A 22802-nucleotide genomic window follows, 5' to 3' on the forward strand; every position below is an offset into this window, starting at 1 on the left:
GTCTTATACACACAATATACAAGAAAGGCAACCCCTTACTCATATCAAATCGTCGTCCCATTACACTTCTAAACACTGATTACAAGATCCTCTCAAAAGTAATCAATGCACGTCTTCTGAGAATACTTCCTTTCATCATCAACAACAACCAAACTGGTTTCGTACCCCACAGATTCATCATAGACAACATCATCAACATCAATGAATTAATCAACTACCTCAAATCTAAAAACCTCCCTGGTATCATCACACTATTTGACTTCTTTAAAGCATTTGATTCTATCTCTCACGATAGCATTAAAAGAACATTAATTCATATTGGTATACCAATAAAATTAATAAATTTAATCCACAAGCTATTATCTGACTCACAAGCAAAAATTTCAATTAATGGTAAAACGACCAGAAAATTCGATATTAAAAGAGGTGTAAAACAAGGTGACCCAATCTCAGCCACTTTATTTGTAATTGTAATTGAAATATTAGCAAGAACAATAAATGCAGACAATTCAATAATTGGATTACCAATTTCACCCAATCCACAAATTAAAATTAAATTTACCCAATTTGCAGACGACTCTACAACATACAACATCAACTACGAACAACAACAACAATCAATCAAACATTTCGATAATTTCTGCGCTTCAACATCATCATCATTAAATTTTGACAAAAGTGCAATAATAGAAATCAACCCCCACAAAATCACTGATAAACACATAATAAACAACATTCCACAATCAAAAAGAATACCAATAACCAAAAAAGATCAATCAGAAAGAGTTCTTGGCTATTTCTTTAATCATAATGGTTTACATAGGAAATTACCAGAAACAATGAAAACACTGATTAAATCATTAGTGCTATGGAAAACTAGTGGCACAACATTAAAAACAAAAACAACCATCATAAACACCTACTCACTATCACCAATAACATATTTATCATACCTTGAAGAATTTACAAAAGATGAAGAAATTCAAATTAATAAATTAATCTCATGGTTTATGAATTCTCCCGCAAATTCTGAATCACCAACTCTCGATACCAATTCCATTGAAAAAAACACATCAACCATCCATTCACGTGCAAAAATACCTTTGATGTGTTATGATAGATCATTAAAACCATTAAAAGAAGGTGGTTGGGGTATGTGGAATATACAATTACGACAAGTTGCTCAAAAGATTTGGATATACAACAGATTTTTACAAATGCATAAATCTGCAAACAATTCAATATACATGATAAGTTGGATGGATCAAATCATCAACAAATCAATCTCTTCTCCATACCTTATAAAAATCAAAAAAGAATGGGAAAACTATGCAACTCAAATTGGACATCTAAAAGATAAAGTTCAAATCCTACAACCAATATTAACAAAAAACCAACCCTCTCAAACATTAAACACAAATAATATTTCACTACCACCAACACTCAAAGAAATCTACTCGACAATACTAAACAATCACCAATGCAAATCAAAAGACTATATTGGCAAGAAATATTCAGATCTACTTCTTACTTCGCACCAACAATCAATACAACTATTATGGAAATACACATACGACCAACTTTTTGTCAAAATTCAAAAATTAAAAGATCCAAAAGGCCGAGATACAATGCAAAGATTCCATGCTAGATGTCTTCCGATTAATCATCTACACAACAAAGTTTGCCCCATTTGCAACAATGAAATGAATAATGATCCCTATGGTCATTTGTTCTTCAATTGTCAGCACACAATCAACTTCATTAACCACGACAAATTAAAATATTTTATATATAAAAATTGCAATGGAAACAAAAACTGGTCACTAACAAAAAACCAAACAACAAAATTATACACACTCATTTATAAACCACAAACAAACAACAAAGCATTTAAACCAGATCCAACTATCAATATTAATTTTCATTTTGCAGAAAACGCACAATATAAAAAATACAGGTTCAACTGGAATTATATAAACACAAATCTTGATCTAGTCAGAACACATGCATATTGGAACATAATCTCATTAGTTATTCAACAAATATGGATATGGTTATGCAAATCATTATTTGACATCAATATAACTCAATCAATTGATAATTGGAACAACCAAATAAACAACACAACACTAGATTATGATATATTAAAATCAAAATGGCACAAGCTAATAAGATTGGAATATTCAAGAACTTTATCAAACTTTAACCAATACTCAATTAAAAACAACCTCACAAAAACTCAAAAAGAAACCCAATGGTCCGAAACCATCAAAAAATTTAAAAAAGAATGGAGCATAAACACAAATGAACCAATTCCAACAATTACACCACCAATTAATTATTAATTACCTAATCTAAAATAACATACTATTTTAAATTCACAAAAACTAAAAAACCTAAAATAAATAAATAAAAATAACATACTAATTGTATACTACAATAGTTTATTTATATCAAAAAAAAAAAAAAAAAAAAAAAAAGATTCGAAAAAACTCACAAACTTTTTTTGTAATATATATATATATGAGATGTTTTTTTATTTATTTAATTTATTTTCAAAATATAATAATAATCTTTTTGAAGCAATTTTTTCCAAATTTATTTTTGTAATTGGAATGAATTGGAAGAGAAATTCAAATATTTTGATTTTGTTTGATTTTATTGAAAATGATAATAAATCTTCAAGATATTCCAAATGCAATATTCCTCCATTTGTTTCTTTATCTTTTAAAAAGAAATCATAATTTTCATGAATGAATTCTAGGGTTTTTAAATTTGAATCCACTATTGATTTCCATATAATTTCATAAAATAAGTCAGGAACAAGCAATTTAAACTTATCTGATGTTGTTGGTGATGTTGTAATATAATTTAAATGTTTGAATAGTAAATCTAATAATTTTAAATCACCATTTTTAGAATAAACATTAAATGGAATTAAAAATTCATATGGGTCTTCAGTTTTAAAGTAATTTGATTTTGTTTCAATTTCTTCAAATCTACCAGCGGCACAAAGAAAATAAATCCATTGAAATTGGTCAACAATGAAATTTGAACCAATTTTCATTTTATTTGAATAGTTTACATAAATCCAATCCAAAAGTTTAAAAAAATTTAAATTCTCCCATAATTTAGTTAGTTTTGTTTCTTTATCTTTAAACTCAATTAAATCTAATATAATTGGTTTATGATTTTCCAATAATAAATTAGAAAAACCAATATCATTAAAAAATGAAGGAACATTGAAAATTCTTGGATTATTACTTTTTTTATTTTGATAATTAATATTTTCATTTGAAAGAATATATAAATTTATTTCATTTGAAAAATTCTCTATACAATAATCCCTTAAACCTCTAAATTCATATTCTTGATTTTCTTTAGTTTCAAAAGTTATCATTTTTTCATAATGTTGTAATACATTTAAATCTTTAAAACAATAAAGAATTGTTTTATAATTATCTTGATTAAAAAAAATAAAATGATCTTTATGATTTTCAAATAAATAATCTAATACCAATATTGATTTTATATAATAAGTAATAAAAAAAGGAAATCTACCAATAAACTTTTTTGGATATTTCATTAAATTTCCAAACTGATTTGATACATACTTTATTAATTCTAAATCATTATAATTAATAATAAAATAAAAAAGTAAAAGTTTTTGTTCTTCCAAGTTTTGATTATCAAAATTTTCTTTTGAAATAAAATTTGATTTTAAAACTTGTAAAATATTAAAAATAAATTCAATTTGTTTATTTTTATCATTACAATTTGAGAAAAGGATATTTGGAGATTTAAAATAAAAACAAAGATTATTTATTTGAAGTTCTATTGGCGTTAATAATTTAAAAACTGTATAATTTGCAAATCTTAATGAATTTTCAAAACTTGTATTACTATCACATTGATTATTCATTTTATCATTTAATTGATTTTCATCTAAACTATAATAACCCAAATAAAAAGATAGAGGTAAATTACTTAAATTCCAAATTAAACAATGAAAATCCAATAATTTTTTAATAAATTCTTTATTTTCATTATCATTTGTATTTATTGGATCACCAAGTTTTGATTTTAATTTCTCTTTATTTAATTTATTTTTAAAATTTTCAATATTATTTAAAGTTATAGTTGAATTGTTTTTAATATTATTATATATTTTATTTATTTGTTCATTTTCATTTTCATTATTATTGTTATTAATTAAAATTAAAACTAATTTTACAATTGTAATTAATTGTTTTAATGTTAAATCTTGTTTTATTTTTTCAAAAATTGAAATAATTTTAAAAAGTGTTGAAAATTCAATGGATGATGATGATTGATAATTATTAAATAATTTATAATTTTTATAAAAACAATATAATCCTTTAAATAATAATCCATTTGAATAATTACTAAAATTATATTTTATATCATATATATTTTCTAAATGATTTTTTGATAATTTAAAATTATTATTATTAATTTGTTGTTGTTCTTGATTTAAAAGGTATTTAATAAATTTTTTTGAACCTCTAATTATTGATAATTTTATATCATCAATTGTTGGTTCATAATTAAATTCTTCAACCAATAGTTGATATAATTCTATATTGTTTGCAATGATAATATAATTGGAAATTATAGTGGTAAAATCAGTATCAAAATTAATATGATTTTTAAATAATTTTCTATAAAATTCTTTATCATTTTTAATTGATCTAAATAATCTAATTAAATAACCATTCTTTGTTAATAAATCATCTTCAAAATGTAAATATCTACAATTTCTTTTAACTTTTTCTTTTAAAATACCAAATTGATCAAATTGTATTAATTTCTCTACTGATATAATTGAATCATAGCTTGACGAAAATTGTTTATTCATAAATGACATTATTTTCTTAAAAATAGTTTTATTTCTAAATACTTTCCAAAATAATAATTCAACTATTTCAATACCTTCAAATAAAGTTATTTTATTGATTTTATTAAATGAATTAATATTTTCATCTTTTTGTTTTTCTTCTAAATAGATTTGTTTCATTTTTATAATTGATCTAATTCTTTCAATAATCTCTTTTTTTTTTAAATCTTTTGTATAAATACAATATGATTTTCCAAGTTTTGAAATAAATTCAAAACTTTTACTTTCTAAATCATTTAAATTAATTTCATTATTATTATAATAATTATTATAATTATTATTCATTCTCTACTTTATTAAAATGATGTTTTGCTGTAGTTATTTTTAAAACTCAATATTTTTAAAAAAAAATCAAAAAAAACCAAAAAAAAAAAAGAAAAAAAAAACAATTATTAAAAAAAAAAAAAAAAAAAAAAAAAAAAAAAAAAAAAAAAAAAAAAAAAAAAAAGAAAATTTCAATTTATTTTATTTATCACAAAATCAAATTTTATTTTCTATAAAGTTTTATAATTTGTTTATTAATATTTATCAAACAAAAATAAATTGATAATATTTCTTTCACATAATATTAAAAAAAAAAAAAAAAAATAATAATAATAATAAAAATATTTAAAAAGGGATATTTTACTATTTACCTTTAGTGGGGGTATATCAAAAAAAAAAAAAACAATATGTTGTTATTTGTGGTGAAAAAAAAATAACCCTTTTATAATAATTATTTGATTAACCTTTTTTTTTTTTTCTTTATTTTTTTTTTTTAATATACGATTAGAAGCATGTGTGAAATTTTTTTTTTTTTTTTTTTTTTTTTTTATCAAAATGTTTTTTTTAATTATTCTTTATCTGAATAACAACACATTCACATCGGAATATTATGATTTTTTAAAATAATAATATAACGATAAAAATAAGGATTTATTGTTATTGTTTTAATTTTTTTAATTTTACTATAAAAATCGGATTAATTAATGTTATCAAATATTTTTTTTTTTTTTTTAAATTTTTATTTTTATTTTATAATATTATTTTGATTAAAAATCCTTTTTTAGCAATAAAAAACAGTTTAATCACCTTTGGTTGTGATCTTATTATCATAAAATGATATAATTATCACTATTTTAACCTTGGATTACTTTTATTATTATTATAATTATTTATTAATATTAAAATTTTAATTATTTTTATTTTTTTTTTTCCACATAAATAAGAAATTTTTTTTTTTTTTTAAATCATTCAATATATCTTTTATTTATTAATTAAATAAAATTTTAATAATTACATATTTTAAGTTTATTTTTCATATTATTTAAATATTTTATTTTGTATATAAAAAAACTACAGAAAAAAAAAAAAAAAAAAAAAAAAAAAAAAAATGAAATTTATAACTTTCTTTGTATTTTTCCTTATTATTGTATTTATAGTAAATGGCCAAGGTTCAGTAAGTTCATCGTCAAACAATTCTCCCTCATCTTCATTAGATTCTTTGAAACCAGGATCAGAAGGTTCAATAAGTTCATCACAATCTGGATCTGAAAGTTCAAGAGGCTCTTCACATTCAGCACCCGAAGTTCCAACTGGTTCTTCACATTCAACCTCTGAAGTTTCAAGTGATTCTTCAAACTCAGCATCTAAAGTTCCAACTAGTTCTTCACATTCAGCTTCTGAAGCATCTACTGGCTCGTCACATTCTGAATCAGAAGTTCCAAGTGGTTCAACACATTCATCATCTGAGGTTTCAACTGGTTCATCAAATTCAGCCTCTGAAGTTTCAATTGGTTCATCACATTCAACATCAGAAGTTTCAACTGGTTCATCACATTCAACATCAGAAGTTCCAAGTGGCTCATCACATTCAACATCAGAAGTTTCAACTGGTTCATCACATTCAGCCTCTGAAGTTTCAATTGGTTCATCACATTCAACATCTGAAGTTCCAACTGGCTCATCACATTCATCATCTGAAGTTCCAACTGGCTCATCACATTCATCATCTGAAGTTCCAACTGGTTCATCACATTCATCATCTGAAGTTCCAACTGGCTCATCACATTCATCATCTGAAGTTCCAACTGGTTCATCACATTCAGCCTCTGAAGTTCCAACTGGTTCATCAAATTCAGCCTCTGAAGTTCCAAGTGATTCATCACATTCAGCCTCTGAAGTTCCAAGTGGCTCTTCACATTCAGCCTCTGAAGTTCCAACTGGTTCATCACATTCAGCCTCTGAAGTTCCAACTGGCTCATCACATTCATCATCTGAAGTTCCAAGTGATTCATCAAATTCAGCTTCTGAAGTTCCAACTGGTTCATCACATTCAAATTCTGAAGTTCCAACTGGTTCATCACATTCAGCATCTGAAGTTTCAACAGGTTCATCACATTCAGCATCAGAAGTATCAACAAGTTCATCACTTTCAGCTTCCGAAGTTTCAGCTGGTTCGTCACACTCAGCTTCTGAAGTATCAGCTGGTTCATCAAATTCAGCATCCGAAGTTCCAACTGGTTCGTCACATTCTAAATCCGAAGTTCCAAATGGTTCATCACATTCAGCTTCTGAAGTTCCAATTGGCTCTTCACATTCAGCATCCGAAGTTTCTACTAGTTCTTCACATTCAGCATCCGAAGTTCCAAATGGTTCATCACATTCAAGATCCGAAGTTTCAACTAGTTCTTCAAATTCAGGATCTGAAGTTTCTACTAGTTCTTCACATTCAGGATCTGAAGTTTCGACAAGTTCTTCAAATTCAGCTTCTGAAGTATCAACTGGCTCATCACGTTCAACATCAGAAGTCTCAACTAGTTCTTCAAATTCAGCATCTGAAGTTCTAAGTGGCTCTTCAAATTCAGCATCTGAAGTTCTAACAGGTTCTTCAAATTCAGCATCTGAAGTTCCAACAGGTTCTTCAAATTCAGCATCTGAAGTTCCAACAGATTCTTCCAATTCAGCATCTGAAGTTCCAACAGGTTCTTCAAATTCAGCATCTGAAGTTCCAACTGGTTCTTCAAATTCAGTAACTGAAGTTCCAACTGGTTCATCAAATTCAGCATCATCAAATTCAGTGTCCGAAGTTCCAACTGGTTCTTCAAATTCAGTAACTGAAGTTTCAACTACCTCATCACATTCAGCATCTGGTTCTTCACATTCAACATCTGAAGTTTCAACTGGTTCATCACAATCTGGATCAGAAGGCTCAACTGGTTCAAATGGTTCATCACACTCTGGATCAGAAGGTTCAATTGGTTCAGGATCATTAAATTCAGGATCAGTGTCACATAATAGTGATAGTGGATCTGAAGATTCAAATGGTTCATCACAATCTGGATCAGAAGTTTCCAATGGTTCATCACAATCTGTATCTGAAGGTTCGATTGGTTCAGGATCATTTAATTCAGGATCAGGATCACATAACAGTGATAGTGGATCATCGTTGGATGGTAAAACAACATGTATTTCATATCAAGATACTATTTCAATTAAAACTCTTGAAACTGGTGAAATTGAATGTACAGGTAAGGGTGAAACAAGATGTATTTCTGATAATAGCTACAAATGTTCATCCAAACAAAAACAAGGTTCACTTGAATGCTCTGTAAATGGTTACATAAAATGTACTGGTTCAAATATTAAATGTAGAATTGGTAATACTGTTTGTTCAATTCAAAACTCACTTTTAGAAATTACTGAAAAACCAATCTTTACAAGAGGTCTTCGTCAATCTCATCATTAAACTTTTTTCTTTTTCTTTTTCTTTGTATTAAAAAAAAAAAAAAAAAAAAAAAAAAAAAAAAAAAAAAAAAAAAAAACCAAACCTTTTCCTGAAATGTAAAATTAATATATATATATTGTAATTAAAAAAAGAAAGAAAATAAAATAAAATGATTTATTATTAAAACAATTTTAAATTTACAAATCAAAGTTACAACAACTTTATTTATTATTGTCTATTGTTTATTATTATTATATTATTTATTATTATTTCCAGTATTTTGTAATAATTTCTTTAAAGATGCAATTTCTAAATCTTTCTTTTTTATAATTGAAATTAAAGTTTGTTGATCCAATTTTTCATAATCGAAATGGTCAATATCACGTTCAGAAGCTTCAATTAATATTGGTAATAGTTCTGATAATATTTGATCGCTAGTTGGTCTATTATCAGGATTTATATCAATCATTCTAAGTATTAAATTTGATTCTTCAGGGTGTTTACTTGTGAACCAACTTGGTAAAATTCCATTCTTTAAATTCTTAATATGAGTAGTTCTTTCAAATTGAGTTTCAAATCCACCTACAATCATTTCAAATAATATAATTCCACAACTATAAATATCAGTTTTATTTGTATACCATGTATTAGTATATCCTCCACCTCCAAAAACACCTTTATTTGATAATTGTTCTGGTGATGCATAAGTTAGAGTACCAACACCAACTGTATTCACTGAAATTGAATTATAAAACATGAATGGTGTTGTAGATGTTGTTGCTGTTGCTGTTGTTGTTGAAGAAGAAGAAGAAATCGTGCAACCAAGTGATGAATTTAAATGAGTTGTTGCTGCTGTTGATGATAATGATGAAGATAATGGTTTAGATGGTGAAACTGAAATTGTTGGTGTAATTGTTGATGTTGGTGGTGTTGAAATTGGTATAGTATTTGCAGAAGAAGTTGGAGTTGTATCAATTGGAGTAGTGGAGGGTGTATTATTAGTTAATGGTGTTGTTGAAGGTGTGGTAGCAGTAATATCTTTTACCAAACCGAAATCACCAATTTTAATGACACCACTTGAAAGGAATAAATTTGCAGGTTTTAAATCCCTATGAATCATACCCATAGAATGAATATAATTAACACCTGTAATAATTTGTTTAAATAATGATAAAATTGTAGTTTTACTATTATTTTTAAAATCAGGATTCTCTAATAAATCTCTCAATGTTTTACCTTCACAATATTGAGTTTGAATATATACTGTATATTTTAATCTTAAATTATTGCTATTACTATTTTTATCATTATTTCGATTATTATTATTATTATTATTATTTCGATTATTATTATTATTATTTAAATTATTAATACCAATTAATTGAGAATTTGATAATTGTTTAGTTGATAAAGTTAATCCTTTTGGTTTATTTCCTTCACTACTATCACTATCACCTATACTACTACTATTACCACTACCACTACTAGCACCACTACCACTACTTGGATTATATATTTTACCTTTTTTCTTTTTTATAGGTTTAACAAAAGGAATCATTGATTTACTAATTGTTAATGCCTTAATCATCTCTTTAATATTTTCATTTTCAAAATCAATATTATCACTATCACTTTCACTTTCTTCACTTTCATCACTCTCACTTTCTTCACTCTCACTTTCTTCGCTCTCACTTTCACTATAAATTTCATCACTATCACTTTCTTCAATTTCACTCTCATCACTTTCACTATTATTTGTAAGATTGAACTTTTCAAAATATTCACTTATGGAATATTCTTGAGAATTAGTATTGGTTACACTATCATTCAATGAAAATGATATTGATAAATTTCTTTTGAATGGATATTTTTTATCATTCCTCTTCTTCTTTAAATTACTACTAATACTATTATTACTACAACTACTCTTTTTAAAACCTCCTTTGAATTTAATAGAATCTGAAAAATTACTATTACTAACATCATCTTCATCTTCATCTTCATCTTCATCTTCATCTTGATCTTCAAAAAAACTATCATCACTTTCATCATTATCATTATTACCAGTACCTAAACTACCCTCAACTGAACTAAAACTTGAAGATCTTGGTTTATTATTTTTTGGATCCAATTCTAACCAAGCATTATGATATCTTAAAATATTAATATGATCTAATTTTGCTAATGCTACAACTTCACGTACAACTTTTTCAATTTTACTCGATGCATTTGTTGGTGATTGATTATTTGATATTGAGAAATTCACTTTCTTTATTGCATATTTATGTCCATCCAATACATACTCTGATAAATAAACTGACCCAAATCCACCTGATCCTAATTTTGATATCTCTTTAAACTCTCTTTGATATCTTAAAATATTACCAAATGTCGAACTTGGTAATGCTTTTTGTTGTTGTTGTTGCTGTTGTTGCTGTTGTTGTAGAAATTGGTATTGTTGTAATTGTTGATATTGATAAAAATTTGAAAAAAATGATGAATCAATTAAAAAACTACCTTCTTTTTTTATTGGTTTTTGATAAATTGCTAAAGGATTATTATTATTATCACTACCACCACCAAATACTTTATTATTTTCACCCTATAAATAAAAAAATACACATTAATCATATTGTTAATATATATATATATATATATATTCACTAAAAATCATACATACAAGTTTTAAATTTGTAACATTTAATGCATTTTGAAATAATTCTCTATAATAATCCAAGTAAAGTGATTTAAATTGTGATGACCTTAATATATTCGATGGTACACCCATTAATTCAATATCAACTACACTCTTCATAAATGTTGATAATTTCTTTTGATCTAATTGATTCGATTGAAAAAAGTTTTCTGAAATTAACATTTTTAATAATATCTTTTTTTGTTTAAATAAGTCATCTAATGATTTTTTGAAAAGTATTAGTAAAAATATATATATATATATATTTATTATTGTTAATAATAATAATTGTTATCAAACATACCACAAGATTCAACTAATTCCATAGCATCAATTGTATCAATAAAACTTTTCGATTTTGATAAAACTATATTACCATGATTTTTTAATTTTTTATTGGTTTTATTAATACTACCATTATTATTATTATTATTATCAGAATCAACTTCAGTTGGAGTTTTCACCTCTTCTTCTTCTTCTTCTTCTTCACCTGAATTTGAGTTTATAACTAGAATTCTTGATTTTGATCTTGTGAGTTCTAATTTTGATGTATTGTTTTTAATGATTTTCTTATATTCTGATCTTAATCTTTCATTCTCTTCATCTCTACTATTACTATTACTATTACTATTACTATTACTATTACTATTACTATTACTATTACTATTACTATTACTATTATTACCATTACCATTATTACTATTTATACTGTTAAAATTAAAGTTATCAAAAGAAGGTATTGATACAGAACTATGAACTAAATTATATCTTCCATTAAAATAATCATTACTACTACTATTATTATTACTATTACTATTATTATTGTTATTATTATTATTATTATTATTATTATTAACTTTGGGTATATTATCGTTTTTTAAATAATCATCACTACTAATTGCTATTCCTCTGACTACCTGGGCAAAAGCTGTTGATTCTTCTTCAAGTAAAGAATTTATCATATTATTTTTATTATCGAACCCCATTCATTAATAATAAGTATCCATACTAATCTAATTTTATAAAATTACTATTATTATTATTATAATTATTATTATTACTATAATTATTAATATTAGTTGGTTTTTCTGTTTTTCTGTTTTTTTTATTTTTATTTTTTTTTTTTTTTTTGGGGTTAATATAATACTATTGTGTCATTCATAAAAAAATAAAAAAAAAATAAAAAATCTTGTTGGTTTTTTTTTTTTTTTTATTTTCTTTTTTTTATTTTATTTCATATTTTTTTTTTTTTTTTTTTTTTTTTTTTGAAAACGACACCCACAACTTTTTAATTAAAAAATTTAAGGTAAATTCAAAGAAACCTTTATTTGAAATTTCAATTTTGTTTTTATTTTTTTATTTTTTTTTATGAGTCAATTTATTAAAATGTCGCTATCATGGAAAATATTAATACAGTCAAATTAAAATATTTCCATAAATGAATAATAAAAATTTTAAAAAATAAGGTATTTTTTTTTTTTTATTTTTTTTTCTTTATAAGTTAAATTTTATTATTTTAAAATCTGTGAGTTTTGTATTAATTTTTTAGAAAAAGCTGACAATATTTTTGATTTGAGACAAAAAAAAATGAATGAATTTCCTTTTTGGTAATTTTTTTTTTTTTTTTTTTTTTTTTTTTTGGGAAATCAATTTTTCAAATATTTAAAATCAAATTCGATTTTAATTATTAAAACTATTTTTAAATTAATATAAATATCTTTTGCTATCAAAAAAATTATGATACAAATTTAGATTATGTACTATGTATGTTTTTTTGGTTTTTTTCTTTTCAATTAAAAAAAAAAAAAAAAAATACCATATTCCTGCTCTCTTTAAAAAATATAATAGGGAGATAAGATTTTGGTCAACTCAAACTAAACTAACCTCATATTAATTTCGATAATATAAAATAGTGTATATATTAATCATTTTTGGAAAATTATTATAATAAATAACAATAAAAAAATAATAAAAAAATAAAATTAAAATTTAATTAAATTCTTTGAATAAGGGTGTACATTCTTTATAGAATAATATATACACAAAATTTATCAATTGATGGTGATCAAAATATTTAAAAAAATTATTTAAAAAAAACCCACTCACCCAGTGTGAGAATGTTCAAAAATAGTTAAAAACATAACACCCATATAGGGTCAAACCACTAATAAAAAAAAAAAAAATAAAAAGACCACTTTAACCCATTCCCACACACACATATCAGTGTTTAATATATTCATTAAATTTATATACAAATTTTTCTTTCACGTGTAAATGTATGATAAATTTTTTTAAAATAAATATATTTTTTGAAAAAAAAAAAAAAATAAAAAAAAAAAAAAAAAAAAATAATATTAAAAGAAAAAAAAAAAAAATAATAATAATACAATTAAATTTATTTATTTATTTATTTATAGAGAAAAGATAACTTATTTAGATATTGTGTATCACATTTATTGTTAATATATATAAACAGTAGGGATTTCAATTTAATTATTTGATTTAAAAAATTGATTTTTTTTTTTTTTTTTAATTATTTATTCCTTTTTTTTTATTATTTAATCCATTTTTTTTTTTTTTTTTTTTTTTTTTTTTTTTTTTTTTTTAAAAAAAAATTATATATTATTTAATTTATCAATTGAATTATAATTATTTATTTTAGATAATAATAATAATAATAATAATAAACTTTTTTTAAAAAAAATAAAATCACATACAATTAAAATCAAAAACAAATAATATAATATCATCATTGCTTCAGTTAATTAAAATAATTGTATACTAATAATTATTAATATATATATATATATATATATATATATATAAATAAATAACCTTAAAGTAAAATCAATACATTTTATTTAAAAATAAAAAAAATCTAAACCTTATTTTTTTTTTTTTTTTTTAAATTAACTTTATTAAAAATATTAAAAAATCAATCATTTTATTTTTTATTTTTTTTTTTTTTTAAATATTAATAAATCAATACTATACTATAATTTATAATTTCACTTTCATATATTATTACTATTTTTATACCATTATCAAAAAAAGTAATTTATTTATAAACACCACCCCCACTCACACAAACACACAATAATTGAATAATTAAAAAAAAAAAAATTTTTAAAATTAGTTAAAAAAAAAAAAAAAAAAAAAAAAAAAAAAAAAAAAAAAAAAAACCTATTCACTTTTTTAATATAATTATACATATAATATTTCAATAATATTGTATAAAAAAACAAACCATAATATTTTAAAAAAAAACAAAATTTGTAATAATTATTTGTTTATTTTATTTGTTTTATATTTGGTATTTTTTAAAAAATTTGATTATCAATTTTTTTAATTGTATTTTTTTTTTTAAAAAAAAAAATTAAAAATAAATTATTGTTTATTTACTAATTAAAAAAATCTATATTTTATATATATATATAGTATTGATTTATTCAAAATATAATTACAAATTTTAGAGTTCAATTTTATAATTTTTTAATTGTTCAAAAAAAAAAAAAAAATTAAATTAAAAGAAATAAAAAAAACTATATATAAAAGTATCGACATAAATATAAAATTAAAATGGGTGCAATTGGAAAAACAAAGTAAGTAATTTATTGAATAATTAAAAAAAAAAAAAAAAAAAAAAAAAAAAAAAAAAAAAAAACATTTATTAACAATTTAATAATAAAAATAATAAAATAAAAGAGTATTTTTATGGTTAGGTACCATTATATTAATGTTAGCAGGTAGTCTTGCTATGATTATCTATAATAAACCTTTACAATTACAAGGATTAGGTACAAAAACTATAGTGGGACAGGTGTGGTTTAATGCTGTATTAGCTTTACATTCAATTTATTTAATTGGTGTAGGTTTCGAATTAATTTCAAGAGCATATCTTATGATGGTTGGTTCAACTTGTTCAGAACAAAGAAGAGGATTTTTATGTTGTTTTGTATATTCAATGGTAAATTTTTTATTTATTTTTTTTAAAAAAAATTAAATCTCCTTTTATTTTATTTTTTTTTTAATTATATTTTATTAACAATCTTTTAAAAATATTATTAATTATTATAGAGTATTTGGTGGAAATTAATGATGATTTTAGGTGTTGTTTCATCTATTGTATTATGTGGTTTGACAGCATTAGTGATTGTATTAGAAGGATTTGCAAAAATAAAGATTATTCGTTTAGCAGTTACAGATGCAGTAACATTGGTTCAATTATTCTTTAGTGTAATATGTTTTGTAACATCAAGAGCCACCCAAAAAATGCAAGATGAAGAAGAGGAAGCACTTCATGGTGTTAAAAAACAAGAACTCCAACCAACTAATTCTGCTGCATCAACTCCATCTTCTGCTCCACCATGTTATATTGTTGATGAGAAAAAAGATTCTGCTTCTCCATCTGGTCAATCTAAAGATTCTGAACCTTCAGCAGTTTTACCAGCTTAAATATTTTTAAAAAATTTTTAAAAATAATAAAAAACAATAATAATAATTTTATAATACTATCTTTTTTTTTTTAAATAACAAAAAATATTAACAAATACTATAACTCAAAGTAAAATAAATGATTTGAATATAATAAAAAAAAAAACAAATAAAAAAAAAACAAATAAAAAAACAAATAAAAAATAAAAAAATAAAAAAATAAAAAAATAAAAAAATAAAAAAATAAAAAAAACAAATAAAAAATTAAAAAAAAAAAAAAAATTAAATAGATAACTTTTTTTTTTTTTTGAATATATATTTTTTTTTTTTTTTATTTTCTTTTATTTCATTATTTTTTAATTATTTCTTTTATTCATTAGATTTACTAGTTAATTGAGCCAATCTTTGTCTAAGTGAAGCGACAGTTGAATTTAAATCATTTGATGAACTAGTTGATGGTGAATTTTGATGACTATTATTATTATTACTACCACTATTTTGATCAGGATTTAAAGTTCTTAAACGTTGAAGTGTATTTGAAGCCATTGATGCAGTATTTGATAATTGTGGTGCTATATTTTCATTACCACCACTATTATTATTATTATTATTATTATTATTAATATTATTATTATTATTATTATTATTATTATTATTATTATTATTATTATTATTTACAACTTGAGATGATGGTTGATTATGTTGATTATAAAATGTATTTTGAATTACTTTTAATCTTTCTTGATAATTTACAACTTCATCATCTTTATCTTTTGGTGCATCCATTGAGTCCTTAATCTTTTTAAGATTTCTAGTGATATATGCTTGGAATTGTTGTGAACTTGAATTTAAATTTGGTGTTATATCATAGTCTGGATATTCTCTAATAAAGAAATATAAATCATGAATACCATCCAATGTTAAATCTTTATTTCCAATTTTTTTGAAAATTTCAATTAATAACTCTTTCTTTTGTGAATCTGTTTTACCTGAGTAATCTCTTGGTTCTTTATTAATTTTTAATGTTGATAATGTTGATTGAGTTTTACCAGTTGTTGTTGTTGTTGTTGTTGTTGTTGTAGTATTTGCTGAAGTTGTAGGTAGTTGTTGTTGTTGTGAATTACTTGAACCAGTTGAAGTTCTAGATCTTGTTGTTGTTGTTGTTGTATTATTACTATTATGATGATCATTAATTGGTGAATCTAAACTACTATTAATATTAATATTATTTATATTTTCTCTTCCACTATTATTATTATTATTACCACCACTACTAACTCTACCACCATTATTATTATTATTATTACTGCCACCACTACTTATTCTATTACCATTACCATTACCATTTATTAAATCTTCAAATTGTTTTGGTACTAATTCAATTAAAAGATTAAGTAAATATTGATATTTTTGTTGTTGACCTTTTGATATGATATCTTTTGTAAATTTAACAACTTGATTAGTTCTATTTTGATAAAGTTCAGAAGTAAGAGTTTTTGTAGTTTTTCTGGTGATTTCATCTAGGGAAGGATTTGATTTTAAGAAGGAATTAATTTCCGATAAGACGGTTTCGACATTTAATTCCTCCAAAATAGAAGGAGTTGTCAAAGATTTAGTAGCACGTAATAAGCAACGTAACAAAAGATCATTGTATTTACCAGGATGTTGAATGCTTTGATCATTATCAGTTCTAGACATCATTTGAAGTAGCGTACTAAACAGTATGGTGCTATTACAATTTTGAAGGATACGTAATAGAATTTGATTGAATGCTTTCGATAATTCAGATTCAGTTCCTTGTTTACTTGAATTTGATTCGGCCAAACTGTACAATTTAATGGTTTCATTTAAAACGATCTCTAAACATCTAACATTACATTGTTTTGCCACAACCTTATTTGAAAGTATAGAGATAATAGTATGAATTAAATATTTACAAAGTCTAAGTATTGTAGCATCCTTTGATACCTGTGGGAATGTATCTGCTAAAATACTTGTTAAAACTAAGAAATACTCTTCTGCAAAATTTACAAATACATCATCAAGTTTACCATTTGCCATTAATCCTGAAAATTGTTTCAATGCTTCAACTGTATGTTCAATATTTTCTTTTGTAATACTATAATTTTTTAATAATTCTAAACAACCAATTAATTGTGTTGACATTTCATCTGTTGATAATGATTTACGTGGTTGTTGTTGTTGTTGTTGTTGTTGTTGTTGTTGTTGTTGTTGAACATTATTATTATTATTATTATTATTATTATTATTATTATTATTATTATTATTATTATTATTACCAATAATTAATATTTTATCCTGTTGTGATATATTTGAATATTTAAAACATTCATCTTTAATATGTGAATAAAGTTTATTAAGGCAAAGTAATGATGATTGTTTTGATTGAGAATCATTCAAGTTTTGAGTGATTAATGGAATAACCACTTTAAGGTTTCCACAAACCGATGCTCCATTCTTGTCAATAATTGATGCCATAACATTTAAAACTTCAACACGAGTTCTCCAATTTTGTGATGTAACCATTTCAATTGCAAATCTAAATAAAACATTTGGTAAACAAAGTTCTTCCAATTGTTGAATCGATTGTTTAAAGATCTGTTTGATTTGTTCATTGGTTGCACTACCTGATTTCTCCAAAAGTATTGGTACCAAACATGATGCTTCATACTCTCCAATCGAGTATTCAGAATCTATCAATTTATTCAATAATATTTCCAATATCTTTAAAACCCTCTTTTGACTAGCCAAGCCAGTATCAAATAATTTAAATGTTATCCATCTAAATAAAATATCCAATACTGATATGATTGCCTCTGGGTTTTGTTCAATCATACCAATCATTAAATCTGACATATGTTGTGAATTTGATGGTAAACTTGAAAACATTAAATTTGCAAATTCCTCTGTAAAACATTGTAAAACTTGATCTTGAAGTATCTCTACTACCTCTTCAGTTGGTTCAATAAAATGCCAACTTGGTATTTGATTGGTTTTTTGTCTATTCATTTTACCATTAATATCAAATATTATAAATTCACAATTACTTGCTCCATTATTTGATTGTAAAATTGATCTACGTTGTTGTTGTTGTTGTTGTTGTTGTGGTTGAGTTGGTTGTTGTTGTTGTTGTTGTTGTTGTTGTCTTATTGGTTGTGGTGAAGATGGTGTTGAAGATTGTTGTGAAGTAGTTGATGATGATGATGATGATGATGAAGTTGATTGTTTTGTTTTTGAAGGTGGTGGAATTGGTTGACCAGTTTTTTGATAATATTTATCAAGTATTGTTTGAATTGATGGCTGACTAGCAGGTTTAACATGTTTTAATTCTTTTTTAAATTCAATTAGTGGTATTTGAGTACAAAGTATTGATAATAAATTATCAGCTAATGAACGAATTTCAGCAGATTTATCTTGTAAACATGAAATGATACCTTTTGCCAATGTATTGATTTCTGATGGTATAGGTGCAGCTTTCATATTGGTAACATTTACAATTGTCCAAGCTAATGATTCCTTACGAGTGAATGCAGATTCTTGAATCATTGGTGCTGCCAATGAACCAATGAAAACATCGAATCCCAAATCGGATTGAACTATTACATTCATACAACTAATGACAGCATCTCTGACGGGTTTCTTTGAATCACCCAACAACAATAGAATTCCTGGTATCAATAGACGAGCATGCTTTTCAAATGATTGACCACCCATTGCCTGTGAAAGCATACCAATGATATTCAATGTTGTAATGGTACATTTCTGATTATTATCGGTCAATCTATTCTTTAAAGCAGGTATTAGTCCACCCAATTTTGGTTGAATCTTTCTATTGGCATCAATGATAATCCTCTCAATCTCATCCAATGCATCTGAACGAGTTTTCCAATTGGCATCGGATAGATTAGTGATAATGGCTGGTGTTAACTTTACAGAGATATCAACTCTTGGGAATTCGATTTGAACTGGTGCTGAACCTGGTGGTGGCATACCCTTCCATTGTCTATTTGGTACTGGTGGTTTTTGGTCACGTATTTTTTGAAATTCCCTATCGAGTACCTCCATCGTTGGTTTCTTTACATCACCTAAAAAATCGGTTAAAGTAGCTCCAATATTGATTTTAATTGTACATAATAATTTAATTGCTGATTTTTTTACATCTGGATTCGTAGATTCTAAACATTGTTTAGTATAATCTAACAATGGTTTCAATTGTTGAATACCATTCGAGCAACATCCAATACCAAATTCATCAATTGCTTGTTGAATCCAAACCAAAGAGTCTGCAATGATCTTTGGATTCTTATGATTGCTTGTAAATTGATAAATTGATGTGAACACTGCATGAGGTGTTATCGACTCACCTGTTGAAAATAATAATTCACTAGAGATCTCTTTTAATTTAACATCTGTTAACTTCTCTATACATGTGGTTAAATAACTATTAGCACAACGTTGTTGAGTGAAATTTGAATCATTCTTACAACATTGAATGAATATTGAAAATATACTTGATAAAACTTGAAAATTGGATTCTTTTAAACTTGGTTTATCACATAATAATTGTATAATCGATTCAGACATACCATTGATTGAATCTGCTGTTAAACCTTTAACATTCTCTAAAATATCATCAACTGCTTGTAATCTATCTTTCCATTGAGTTTTACCTAATCCTTCAATAATTTCATTATTTACTATACCTGCTCCGATTAATTTATTTTTAATATCATCTGATGATGATGGTGGTGGTGGTAATGGTGAAGAATTTGATGATCTTCCTGTTGGTGTAGTTGTTGATGATGATTTTGAATTACCTGTTGCTGCTGCTGGTTTTTTATTACTACTACTAACTGGTAAATCAATATCTTTTAAATCAACAGGCGCCAATGGTTGTGGTGTTATTGTAACTGGTGTTGCAACTGCTGGCATATTATCTTTAATTTTCTTTGCTTTAATTGGATCGATTTGATTTAGATATGGTGTCATTGCTCTCTCACCAATGATACCACCCAATGCAGCGAATGCTTTAGATGCATTATCTCTAATATTGCTATCAGTATCATTTAATGCCTCCATGAAAATCTTTGTCAATTGTTTAGTTACTTTAGTGATATCAGCTGGTTTCTTTGTATTGGTGATTGAATTACAAATGAATACCAATACCTCTTGTTTAATTTGTGGTACTTTTGATTGCATAGTCGCTGTAAGTTCATCGATAATATCTGATAATGAAATTGATTTTCCAACTAAACTATCCATTGTAGTATGAACTGATTGTAAAACACTTGTCTTTTTCTCTTTAAATTTCTCTAAAATTGGTGTTATAAATGGTTTAACATAACTTGTAAATCCACCTCTTAATGAATCTGCTAATAAACCAATTGAAACAACTGCTTTTTGTACAATCATAACATTAACATCTGCTAAAATCTAAAATAGATTTATTAAAAAAAAAAAAATTAAATTAATAAAAATTAAATTCTCTCTGACATATATATTTTTTTTAAAAAAAATATTACTTTTTTTAAAGCTTTACAAAGTTCACTAAAATCAGCAGTTTCAATTTTAGGTGTATTTGTTAAAATTGTTACTAATTTATCCATTTGTTCAGATCTTTCTTGCCATTTTTTAGCTTGTAAACCTTCATAAAATTCACTTGTTAATTTTGGTAAAATATTAACTGCTGTCATTAATGAATATGGATCAATTTCTTCAACAACTTCTGGTTCTATAATGAATTTAAAAATAAATAAATAAGCAATTAATATATATATATATTGTGAACTATTTTATAAAAACTAAATTAGTACTTACTTGCTTGAATACCTTTTGAAGCATTTGCCAATGCTTTTGCAGCTTCAGAACGTGTATATTTTAAAGGTACAGCAGGATCAGTTGGTAATTTTTCAAATTGATCTTGAAGTGCTTTTAATTGAATTGGAGTTAACGCTTCACTAATTAATGGTATTAATGCTTTACCAATCCAACGATAAATTTCAATGAATAATTCAGATGCTTGATCTCTAATACCCTTATCTCTATTCTCAAACCATGGTGAAAATTGTTTCAATATAAGTTTAACTGGTATTTGTTTTGGTCCAAATGTTTTCAATGCTTGAGTTAACGCTGCTAATGATGCTAATAATATCTTTGGTGAGGTTGATGATGTACCTTTCAACAATGCTTCAACTACTGGTTCCGCTGAATCTGCTTCAATCGTCAATAACAAACATTCAATTGTTTTCTCCTTTGCTCTCGGTCTAGTTGATGCAAATAATTTTTCAACTAATACACCAACATAACTTGCTGCGAATCTTTTTATTAATAAAAAAAAAAAAAAAAAAAAAAAAAAAAAAAAATACAAAATACAAAATATTTATTAGTATATATATAGAGAGAGAGAGAGAGGGAGAGAGGAGAGTAGTATTTATTTACTTACTTATTAACACAATCACATCTATCTATAAATGCTGATAAAGGTTCCAATGCTCTTTCTTGTGACATTGGATTGATATCAGCCAGAATCTTTTTAAATTGAGGCCCCCATTCATTGAATAATGGACCACTACCTTCAATACTATTTCTAAATTTAGTTGTTAATTCTTCTAAACCACTCACTCTCCATTTCCAATTCTTATGGTTAATTCTATCCTCTATTGATCCTGATGGTGCTTCTTCATCTCCCATAATTTTATATTATATATTTATTTTTTGTTTTTCTTTATTTCTATTGGTTTTTTTTTTTTTTAATATATTTACAAGTTTTATTATTATTATTATTATTATTATTATTATTATTATTATTATTATTATTCTATTTTATTATTTCAAAATTTCTATTCGCTTTTTTTAAAACATAGCCATAAATTTTAAAAAAAAAAAAAAAAATAAAGGAATGGCCAATTTATAAAAAAAAAATTAGAAAATTAAATTTTTTTTTTTTTTTTTTTTTTTTTCAAAGACGCGCTTTTTCAAATTAAAGAAAAAAAAAAAAAACAAAAACAACCCCCAACTAGTTCAATAAA

General features: G+C 24.3%; 6 protein-coding genes across 6 annotated transcripts; 3 read left to right on the forward strand and 3 right to left on the reverse strand.

The window, feature by feature from the left end:
• DDB_G0269036 (hypothetical protein) lies at positions 1-2345 on the forward strand (the record flags this gene model as incomplete). Its single annotated transcript, XM_641730.1, has 1 exon — positions 1-2345. A coding segment is annotated over one exon (2345 nt), but the record flags the coding sequence as incomplete, so codon positions are not given.
• A 191-nt stretch (positions 2346-2536) lies between these two features.
• DDB_G0268918 (hypothetical protein) lies at positions 2537-5203 on the reverse strand (the record flags this gene model as incomplete). The annotated part of the gene is made up of 1 exon (XM_641731.1): positions 2537-5203. One exon carries the CDS (start codon positions 5201-5203, stop codon positions 2537-2539), a length of 2667 nt encoding a protein of 888 aa, XP_646823.1.
• Positions 5204-6290: 1087 nt separating this feature from the next.
• DDB_G0268640 (hypothetical protein) lies at positions 6291-8645 on the forward strand (the record flags this gene model as incomplete). Its single annotated transcript, XM_641732.1, has 1 exon — positions 6291-8645. One exon carries the CDS (start codon positions 6291-6293, stop codon positions 8643-8645), a length of 2355 nt encoding a protein of 784 aa, XP_646824.1.
• A 235-nt stretch (positions 8646-8880) lies between these two features.
• On the reverse strand, positions 8881-12281 carry DDB_G0268642 (PEK family protein kinase; the record flags this gene model as incomplete). The annotated part of the gene is made up of 3 exons (XM_641733.1): positions 8881-11226; positions 11305-11537; positions 11624-12281. 3 exons carry the CDS (start codon positions 12279-12281, stop codon positions 8881-8883), a joined length of 3237 nt encoding a protein of 1078 aa, XP_646825.1.
• Positions 12282-14898: 2617 nt separating this feature from the next.
• Positions 14899-15774, forward strand: DDB_G0268644 (hypothetical protein; the record flags this gene model as incomplete). Its single annotated transcript, XM_641734.1, has 3 exons — positions 14899-14921; positions 15025-15286; positions 15397-15774. 3 exons carry the CDS (start codon positions 14899-14901, stop codon positions 15772-15774), a joined length of 663 nt encoding a protein of 220 aa, XP_646826.1.
• Positions 15775-16122: 348 nt separating this feature from the next.
• Positions 16123-22464, reverse strand: mtaA (XMAP215 family protein; the record flags this gene model as incomplete). The annotated part of the gene is made up of 4 exons (XM_001134481.1): positions 16123-21207; positions 21297-21505; positions 21592-22091; positions 22217-22464. The coding sequence occupies 4 exons, from the start codon at positions 22462-22464 to the stop codon at positions 16123-16125; spliced, it is 6042 nt and encodes a 2013-aa protein (XP_001134481.1).
• Positions 22465-22802: the final 338 nt, after the last annotated feature.

This window comes from Dictyostelium discoideum, assembly GCF_000004695.1.
Source record: "Dictyostelium discoideum AX4 chromosome 1 chromosome, whole genome shotgun sequence".
NCBI classification, from domain to species: Eukaryota; Evosea; class Eumycetozoa; order Dictyosteliales; family Dictyosteliaceae; genus Dictyostelium; species Dictyostelium discoideum.